Source organism: Echeneis naucrates, chromosome 1 (assembly GCF_900963305.1).
Source record: "Echeneis naucrates chromosome 1, fEcheNa1.1, whole genome shotgun sequence".
NCBI classification, from domain to species: domain Eukaryota; kingdom Metazoa; phylum Chordata; class Actinopteri; order Carangiformes; family Echeneidae; genus Echeneis; species Echeneis naucrates.
In genome coordinates this window covers 9,824,291-9,834,643 of record NC_042511.1, presented here as the reverse complement: position 1 = coordinate 9,834,643, position 10,353 = coordinate 9,824,291, and the positions used below count along the sequence as shown (strand labels likewise).

The following is a 10,353-nucleotide window of genomic DNA, read 5'->3' as shown; positions in this document are numbered from 1 at the left end:
TGACAGCCACAAATTGCTGTGGCTGTCAGTGGAGGTCCTTGGGAGAGGGCCTGCAGTTTGATTTATGATGTGTTTAACTGTTTGTGTGTATTTAGGGTGTTCTGGGACGCAGGGTAGCCCATAAGAGACGCAGTGCTTAGTAATGTTTCTTGTGCATATTCTGGCTGTGTTAATGAGCTATATGAAAACATGCATTTGTCGTTTCATATTTCTCTAATAATGCTCGTGAGAGACCAAACTACAAGGGATACTACAAGTATGAAATTATTTAGGGCGTAATTTTCGTTTTTATATGTGAGTAGAGAGAACTTTGGTAGTCCCTGGTAAGGACTATAGGGAATTGGTTTACAATGTGTTTAGTCTGAATTGCCAAGTGAACCATAAGGGCATTAAAACAGGTTTTAATCATTTCTCGCGCTCGCTTTTTTTTTTTTTTTTAACCAATTGAACAAGTGAATCTTTCGTTTTATAATCTGCAATGCATAGAAGATGGGAAGTCAAAATAAAGGGATTATGGCTGATGGGTATCATAGAATGCATTATCACTTTATACTTCATAAAGTTAGCAAAAATCGAACTTTAAAGTTTTAATTGACTCATTCAACCTTGTCCAAATTACGAGGAAAGTATCATTCTGGGGTTTTAGGAAAAATTTTACCTTTTTACTTTCATATATGTGAGATATAATTTCATGTTTACCTTTTTGCTTGCCTCCAAAATTATTTGCACTAGTTTCTAGACTTTCATGTTTCACTCTTTCAACTTCACATTGAATATCTCCCATGTATTATAGTTTCACGTCTGATTGAGATGTTAACCCCAAAAACATTACTGATATACTTGAATTTCCTGCTGAAAGGGCACAATGATCTGGCAGCTGCTGTGCCACTTCCTTGGCATCATTTTTACAAAGGCATGATTAAGAGAAAGAAAGAAGATTAAATTTTTTAGGTCTTAATCGTTTCTAATGCTGACATAAATGTGTTGCTCCTGCTGTTCTTCTGTGTATGAATTGAACCGATTAAGTTTCTTGAAAAGGATTTTTATATATATGTATATATATCAAAAAGGTTGTTAAAAATAGTTCATGCTCCAATTTAACTTTAACTAAACTGCAGTAGAAACTTAAGAGGAAATATGGACCTTAAAATGAATCCCATCAAGTTTATGATGTAGGTATTACAGTAGTTAGATGCATTTTGTACTTGAAACTATTATGCTTCACCTTTAGTTGCAACTTAAAGTAAATGAGGTGACACCTAACCAAAAGAATGGATGTCATCTAAAATCCATTCAAATAAATACTTGTGTTTAAGTTGTAGTGTTATATCAATGGGATACTATTATTGAAAAGTAGCTTTAGAATTTGCCCACAAGATGGAGTAATAGCTTTGTAAATGGAAAGTCAGGAAGCATGTGAGCTGCCTGAGCTGATATAACCATAATCAGTTCTTTGTTTTGCTCATAAACTGTGCCATACTGTACATGTTTAGAATTAGTAAAGGATGATTTACGCAGTGGAGAATACTAATCCAGATGTCTGCTGCTGCTGATCTGCTGTGTATACATGCTTTGGTTTTTATTACTCAACCTTCAAAATTAGCCCCTGTTCCTTTAAGGGATCTCCATAATTCACTGTAGTGACGTTGCATATATTCCATATTCAGAGAAAGTCCAGTGGCGGAGTGTGGAATCTCCTCGTACAAGAGCGGTTCACGTCAGTGTGCTGAGCAACAAGCAGGTACGACCATTTCATCACTGCTCAAACTTTATATTAACTTCCAGCAAAAAACTCGAAACAAAAAGTAGCAGAATTAATGTGCAGACATTTGCTTCTCTTTTTCATTTTGACCGTGTGAGAAAATTAGTTTTTGCTTCTTTTTGACATCACCAGCTGTAAAGTAATCACTCCTGCTCTCTGTGTGTGGACATTATTTCTAACTTTTCAGTTTTTACATTTGTGACTATTATCAATTAAGTGTTCATTGTTTTGTTTTGTTTTTTTGTTTGATTGTTTGTTTGTTTTTTTTATTAGCTATATTAAATCCTGATGCAGTGTCCCTAACATGGCATTTAAAAATTGCTAATTTGTTCATTTTATTCCTGAATTCGTCTCAAAGTGTGGCTTCAGGTAGAGTACTCTTACTGTTGGCGTGGATAGCTTTCACACTCGGTCCTTCGAAAAGACCTGACAGGAAATGCATGTGCAGTGAACATCATCTCTTTCTCATCAGGCTAAATGTAGTGACAGGGTCGAGCAGTCAACCGTGGGCTTTTACCCACTTCTTTAGTAAACTCTCTTTATGCTGTCAAACCAGCAAGAGCAGTGCTTGTTGTATTGCTTTGTATATAAAAGGAAAGGTAATTGTGACATTAGAAAAGTTCAATTTGTCTCACCATGTGAAGCAAAATGCCACATCATGATGTTAACAAGAAATTTGCCTGTTTTATTGTGTGAAAATACTCAGCGTTCTCCTTACAAATACATTGTGATTCTGACAAAGGCCATTAGAATGAATGTTCCCTGATGTGGTTATTTAATATTTTGTTTTCTATCCACAGAACTTTTTTTTTTTTCATCATGAACACAGACAAACATCCTGAGTTTACTTCCCCAGAGGACGATGGGATGGGTGAGTATCTGAATCCTAGTCTGTCATGAGTGTTCGTGATCAGGCTGCGCACATTTCTCCCCAGCTGCCGCAGTCTGCCTGAATTCATATGACTACAGAGTACTGAGAGCTGAAGGCGTACATGTGGAGGAATTTATGGAGGCCGCAGTTGATAACAGACATACCCCAAGTGGTTAATGTCTCAGAAGTTGTGTTCTTGCGCATTCACTGTTCATAGAAAATTATTTTAGTACACCATCATTCAAATGTTCAGAATGAATTTACTAATGCAAAATGTGTCACCCTTTTTTAGATGTAAAGACACAGGAGGAGGAAGGAGAGATGGAAGATAGCTCAATCAACAAGAATGGAATACAGCAGGTCGAAGGTGTGACTGATCCATGTACGTGTGCAACACACGCACAATGCGCATACATCTGCACAACACATGCATCTTTCCATTTAGCTTTACATTTTAGCCGGTGCACACTTGCCTGGTAAAATCAGGATTTAGTCTGAAGACATGAGGAAAAAGTCTTAAGTACACTTCCTCCACCCTCACATTTAGACCCTCAAGATTGGTTTGAGTGGTTTCAATCCAATGGGACAAAGAGGAGGTCCATTGTTGTTTTTTATCATAAAATAACAGGAAGAAATCATCTTCATCAAGTTGATTGACAATAGCCTGAAGTTCAAGCCATTTGAGTGTCTTCCAGTTGATTAAGGTGTTGTTGAGTCTAGTTGCGCAGAGGTGTAAGGTGTCGTTTCTGCATCTCCTGTTTTGGCGGTCATCATGATGTCCAATAGAGTTTAAGTGATTTGCAAAATATTCCCGGTATTTGGTATAATCTGCTTTCTTCGTTGTTAGATGAGGTCTTGATGTTAGGTTGGCAGAAAAACTCACTGCTGTGTCACGCAGTGTCTGATAAAATGTAGGTCTAGATAAACATTCAGAGTGTAACCTGACATCAAGAGCACATTCTAAACTGAGCTCACCTTGTTTCACGCTTGGTATATGGAAAGTGGAAATTAATTCACTCAACTTCGTGGTCTTTGTCTTGTAATAAGAAAGGTTGATGTTACAGAGAGCTCTCCTAATTATTTCTGGCTGCCACGCATCTGACCCGCTGGTTGCACTTCCTAAAGCCCTACGCTGTGTGCGTTGCACTGCCTGCGGTTCACTGCTCTGAGACACTGGACTCTATGTCAGGCTTCTCAGAGCTCTGTGTGCAAAGTTTCCATAGCACCTCTGAGCGATCTCCACAATACCAAGCGTTGCTTTTCAGCTCATCATCACTCACTGTTAAGACCACAGTGTGGTTTCTGGATGGAACTGAATGTGCTTGGGTGGGGGGGGGGGTTGGTTGACACTAAGCAATGTGAAAGGTCCTGCAAACCAAATCTTGGCACGCTGCTTGTCCAGAAATGTGGTACTGAGAAATATACATGCAGGTGGGCACATCCCGGATAGACTGGACCTTTTACACCTGGCGCAGACCTATGGCTTGAACAAAGGTCAAGAAAAACGTATGGAAAAAGTTACATGCGGTGCAAATGAACTAGAACTGGTGCTCTGTTGATGCAGATCAACCTCTGTTACAGCAGCAATAAACAATCAGTCTAAAATCTCCTTTTAAAAGCAGATGAGGAATTTGGGTTGTCTGCCTGACATGCCTGCTGTCTCTCTCTCGCTGCCCTGGTTCTTGTTTCTGTGTATTTAGAGGAAATGTCTTCCCCTTATCTCAAGCACACATCTTCTGAACTGCTGCGTTACACTGTGCATTGGCCCAAATTAAGCTACCCACACTTTGGAGATGTACTTGTGCTAATACCAGATTATCGACTATAAATACAAATTTAGAAGTGAAAATGCGACAGCCTTTTATGCTCTGGTTGGAGATGAGTTCCAACAGGCTTATAAAGTAAGATATTAAGTCACGTCAAATTTTATTTAAACAGCCAAAATCCAAAACTTTGCTCAAGGCATTGAATTACAGCATTGCTTAAATCCTTTAATCAGACAAATTAAAAATATTGTTTGGCTGCTGTGTATGTAAAATACATCAACTCATATGTCATGTTTCAGTCACTTTATTTGAGTCTAGATCAAATATATTCTTTGTTTCTCCTTTGCCTCCGTCCTGCTTAGGTGTGATAAAAACTGAGGCTGAAGAAATGGAAGAGAATGAGCAATACCCTAAGGCCGAAAAGGAAATTCTGACAAAAGAGGAAACAGAGGGGGCCAGTGAGGACGGGATGGAGCATGGTTTTGATGAGGAGAGGACAGAGGAAGACGATGAGGAGGAGAGGGACGGGGAAGGGGAAGAAGAGGGAGATACCCTGAGTGAGCCGCAGGACCTGTCATTGGTGGACTACTCACATTATGACAGCGCAGCAGTGCCAGACACCCATGCAGCAGCGTTGGTTGCAGAGGGAACATGTGAGTCTGGAGCCATGGGGCCCCGCATCCAGGTAGCAGGCAAGCTGAGCTGTGACATCTGTGGTCTGTCCTGCGTCAGCATCAACGTATTGCTGGTGCACAAACGCAGCCACACGGGTAAACACAGGAACCCAAACATCTAACCTCAAATACAGAAGTTGTGCAATGTTCCCACTATTGATAGCATTAGTAGATAGTGCCTTGTATTGACATGGTCAAGATGCTTGATTAAGTATGATTCCGAACATGCGAGTCTACATCATACGTGACGCAGATGTCCTAACCAGTACAACACCAATGGTTCAATCAATGAAATTGGGAAACATCTTCTATTGTTCAGATGTAAAGCACACCGAATAACTTTGTGATTTGATTGCAGTGACAGATATTTAAATCGAGTTATTTGATTCATAACTCGTGCACATGAAGCACACACTGTTGTAGACTGATTCTGTCATATGTAACAGAAAATTTCACGTTGGCAGACCTTTGACGCATGACAATCCTCTATTCCCTCTACTGTGGTTATATTATTAGAAGTAATAACCATGATCATTTACACAGCATTGTGATTGCATTACTGATATTGAAAGCTCATCTGAGCAGTCATGTTGACGTCAAGACTTAGTAGTAAAACATTGATTTTCATTGGAACTTTATTTTACTGAATAATGAAATTGAATTGTCAAATATCAAGCACATGAGTCAGACGTGCAAGGACGTTAGCAGTACAAGATTTTATTGTAATTGTTGTAGGAATTAAAGTAGAAGTTTCTTTGTTTCTTTGTCTAAAGATGGTGAATAATTCTGTTTTGTGCAAATTTACTGCAACATTTCAGTATTGAAATCTTTTCTGCGAAACGAAATTGACACTGTAAACAACAGATGAATTACAATGAACAAACCATCATGGCACAGGATCAGTGATTTAAAAAGTAAGTGATATGATAAAATGAGAAATGCGCAGGATTGTTTTCATGAAGTTGTTTTTTTTTTTTTTCTTTCAGGTGAGAGGCCATTCCACTGCACTCAGTGTGGGGCCTCCTTCACCCAGAAGGGAAACCTGCTTCGCCACATCAAACTGCACTCCGGGGAGAAGCCTTTCAAATGCCCCATGTGCAGCTACGCCTGCCGCCGACGTGATGCTCTGAGCGGGCACCTGCGCACCCACTCTGGTACCAGACAGCCACGTACACACAGCCTCACTCACACGTGAGGCTGATGTTCACTGATACCGTATGCACCTGTGTACAGTATTTTGTTTTCTTTCGCTCTGTTTGAATCTGAAGACGTGAGGTCTGCCAGCACAATTTTGCCAGTAACACACTATCAAACACAACACAAATTACACTAACTGCTTACTCATTCAGCTCTAGAAACTGACTTATTCACTATCAGTTCACGTGTTTTACCTGTAGACACGCTACACAGCCTTCAATATGCATGTCAGTTTTATATGAAACCACATAGTTAAGGAAAGAAGACTAGCTGTACCATTTAGATGTTGTCGATGTTTCATGTCTTGATTAACTGAAACTCCTGCTCACAGTTGAAAAGCCCTTCAAGTGCAACCACTGCAGTCGCAGCTATAAGCAGCGCAGCTCTCTTGAAGAGCACAGAGAGAGGTGCCATGTGTACATTCAGAGCAAAGGTCCCAGCGAGAGAGGTGAGCGGCCATTACACATTCAACCTGCTCTTGTTATTGTTTTTTTTAATATATATATAATGTATATAAATATATAATAATATATAACTTATGAGACATCTTCGAAACACAGTCACAATTAGCACATGCAGAGATAGAGGTGTTAATGTAACAAGATGACCGCACAGTCTACACAAACATATTAGTGCATGAGCAGCAGGTTCACAGTTAAAGCGACTGATGACTACAGATCCTGTTTTATAGCATCATTAAAAGGATGAACTTATGAGTGCTACCACATCATTACAGCTAAATAGGTTACGGCAGTTGCGGTGTGGAGTCATAGCACTGTGAAGACCACGTCTTGTGTGCTTTGCAGTAACGAGGGAAATTGGTTATGTAGGACAATGGTTCAGCCACCCAACACATATATATGCGCACAAGTACTCCCTCCTTGTGTAACTTCCCCCAAAGGTGCCTTGACTTGTTGGCAGGCCAGTTGCATGGTTGCATGACATAGACAGTGCTCCGCTTCTGTGGTCACCAAATGTCGCAAGTTTTTGCCCGATAGTGCCGTAGTGGTGAGGAAGTACATCCTCATCCTGTGGTCTCCTCTCCTACACTGAAGTAAAGAAGCACCAGGAAGTGAGGTCAAAGAGTTTCTCATCTCGAATTAATATCTTGTTCCTCCCAGTATGTCTCAGCATTGAGCAGATGGGCTAGATGGGCTTTGCAAAAGTCTTTTTTTCCCCTGCATCACAACTTTGAGGCTTTCACATGTGGACAGCTGTTGCTCGGTATCCTCCTCTACTGATGATATCGCTTGATTGAGAAGACGTGCTTCTTTCTTTCTTGCACTTAACCCTGTTACTTTCTTGCCGCTGACCAGAGGATAGCCACACATCAAGGAGTCAGATGGGGACTGAACGTGCTCTGCTGCTCGACAGGCTTGCTAGCAACGTAGCCAAACGGAAGAGTTCAATGCCACAAAAGTTCACTGGTAAGAGCAGCTAAACTGACAACAAACACACGGGAGTTCAGCAAAGGTACTGACCTCAAGCAGATTAACAGGAGCTGTGTTGACATTTTAAAGCAACTTACTGAATTACTTTACAATTTAACCAACTATTATGAATGTCTATTTTGTTGGTATTTTTATGTTAATGCTGTTTCTGGACATCTGAAGTCTAAAACTAAAGGGCTTCTACAATTATGCTGGCTGTTATCTTTTTTAAATGTGTACACCATTTGTGCTTTTTGCTGGCATTAGTGCTTTACGATCCAGAATTCATGTTTTGCAGATCATTTCAAGTTGTCTGTCTGAGCTACTTGTCTGTTTGTCTCTGCTGGCATCCATCTCTTGTCAAACAGGAATTGAGGGCAGACCACCTGCCCCACGCCTGCACATACCAGAGTGGTCTCCACTGACCTAAATTCTCTGCCAGAATTGTGTCATAGGTGGGTATTGATAAATATGTATGGTTAAATGAACAGAGACACAAAAAAGAGAACCATATATTTGAAACTTCTCGGTTTAATTACTCACTCTATGTTTTTATTCAGATTCAGCTAATTTGCCTGAGTGATAAATTATCACAAGATTTCAGTTTCAGTAAATAGCTGACATGGAACAGTGGTTTCCCAAACTTGGGCGTTCACACAACGCAACAATTTTCAGTAGTTGGCGCTCAACTTTCTGGTTAAGCTCAAACTCACATTGGGTTGTAAGTTTCGCAATCAAGCTGCTCGCAAATAAGGGTATATGGGTAAAAAGAAAACCTCCTACGTCTCTCTCTATCTAGTTAACAATTGAAGTGAGATCTTTCAATATGACAACCACAGGGGCAAAAAAGAATGTACGCAACCGCAGAGAGAGAGAGAGAGAGAGAGAGAGAGAGAGAGAGAGAGAAAGACAGAGAGCACAGGCGGGAGAAAGAAACGTGAGCAGGTGCCTTTCTGTCTATACTTCCTTGTGCAGCTGCACCAGGCCTTTGTCTGCATCGTCTGCTTCCTCTCAGCCCTCTGTCCTCCAAGTTCAGCTGCTGGCTCAGGACTCACTGATGCTTTAAAGCTTTTGCCCTTTGGACCTGCTCCTGTGTTCCTGTTCTGGATGTAGAGCTACTTTTTTATTGTCATGATGGGTGCACATTTTCTCCAGTGGCCCATTTTCATCTTTTAGCAACTGCTGACTGCCTGTGCTATTTCTGCTGCACTGCTGGGTGAAGTCATCGAACCCTTCTCCAGCTGAGTTTTCAGCGCTGTTTCTTCTTGTGTTACTGGTCTAGGCGACAACGGGGTCTGCCTGGACCTGAGCTTTAACAGGGAGCTACTTCACAGAACTGATGTCAAGGACCCACAACCTGGCTCTCCAGGGTCAAATGGCCACCAGCAACCACCAATTGTTGTTGGCCCAGAGACCGACCCAGCTCCCTCCCACAGGCCCTACCCCATCCCGTTAAGTCGGAATGACATCAGCCCTATTGGCCTCACCAATGGCCATAAGATGAGCATGTCGCTTCTGGGCCTCCCTCACGCTGCCCAGCCACAACATGGCATGGACTCATTCCACACTGACAGCTCCCAGATGTCTCAGCCAGTCATGTACAGCTTAGGACACCTGCTAGGAGGGCTGAACCACCAGAATGGCGTCCCTCACCCACACACTCAGCCCATCCCCTTGTCACCACTAGAGGCTTTGCGAGTGGTGCGGGCTGATGGAGAGGCAGGACCGCTGCCTGGGGCTGTTTACCCCTGCAGCCACTGCAGGGTGATTTTCCTGGACTATGTCATGTTCACTATCCACATGGGGTGCCACGGCTTCCGTGACCCTCTTGAGTGTAACATGTGTGGCCACCGCAGCCGAAACCGCTACGAGTTCTCATCCCACATAGCCCGAGGGGAGCACCACCTAGAATCGAAGTAGCTTCCTGCTATGCTGATGTACACACTGAGACATATAACACTGTATGAGTATACATACATAAATGCACACGCACACACACACACAGCTTTACTCATATAAGTAGCTGGTAGTATCAGAAATGAAGAAACAGCTATCTCTCCCTCTGTCTTGTGTGTATGTGTGTATGCGTGTGCGTGTGTGCATGTGTGCTTGTGTGTTTTTGTGTGTGTAAGAGAGAGAGCCTAAGATAGGCGTTATAGGTTTGCGACAAGTATCACACTCCTATAACGCCTTATAAACTGTGTTTTTAGTCATACTGTACCTCATCTGAAAAGATGGCCTGTAAAGTGTTTATGTGGGAGTAATCCTACTTACTTTTCATCTATACATCTTTTCTTTACTATGTCTGCAAAAGCTGCTGTTTATATTGCATAGCATATATCGTATGTTCATAGAAGTAGCAAAAAGGAATGCATTTAATTTGTATTGGCTGTAGGTTTGCCTATTGTCAATGTAAAGGTGTAAAAATAAAACACAACCCCTTTTGTTTCTCTTCATCACACATTGACCTGCACCTTGTCAAGGGAAGTGTCTCTGAAAAAAAAAAAAAAACTTGCCAATTGAAGAATGCAGAAAAAAATCCTATTATCTAGAAGGTCACATGTCTCCTTTTAGGCTGTGGTTTTGAGCGCGCAGTTGACAGCTTCACATGACTTTGTGCTTCTCTGTATGTTGGTTTCTCCCTCCTGAATAT

At 41.5% G+C, this 10,353-nt stretch overlaps 1 protein-coding gene across 4 annotated transcripts in view; it reads left to right on the top strand.

Annotated features, from left to right (window-relative positions):
• Positions 1-10,147, top strand: part of LOC115043224 (zinc finger protein Aiolos-like) — a 50,368-nt gene extending 40,221 nt beyond the window's left edge. For 2 of the 4 annotated variants that reach the window (XM_029501506.1, XM_029501499.1), the window contains 8 exons: positions 1,668-1,741; positions 2,563-2,633; positions 2,926-3,015; positions 4,762-5,169; positions 6,060-6,227; positions 6,602-6,718; positions 7,587-7,697; positions 8,983-10,147. In XM_029501506.1, the coding sequence (XP_029357366.1) occupies positions 2,582-2,633; positions 2,926-3,015; positions 4,762-5,169; positions 6,060-6,227; positions 6,602-6,718; positions 7,587-7,697; positions 8,983-9,620 (1,584 nt within the window). In that variant the 5' untranslated portion in view covers positions 1,668-1,741; positions 2,563-2,581 and the 3' untranslated portion in view covers positions 9,621-10,147. The remainder of the gene's footprint in view (positions 1-1,667; positions 1,742-2,562; positions 2,634-2,925; positions 3,016-4,761; positions 5,170-6,059; positions 6,228-6,601; positions 6,719-7,586; positions 7,698-8,982) is intronic. The other 2 variants (XM_029501523.1, XM_029501514.1) reach the window with 2 other exon arrangements.
• The last annotated feature ends 206 nt before the right edge of the window (positions 10,148-10,353 follow it).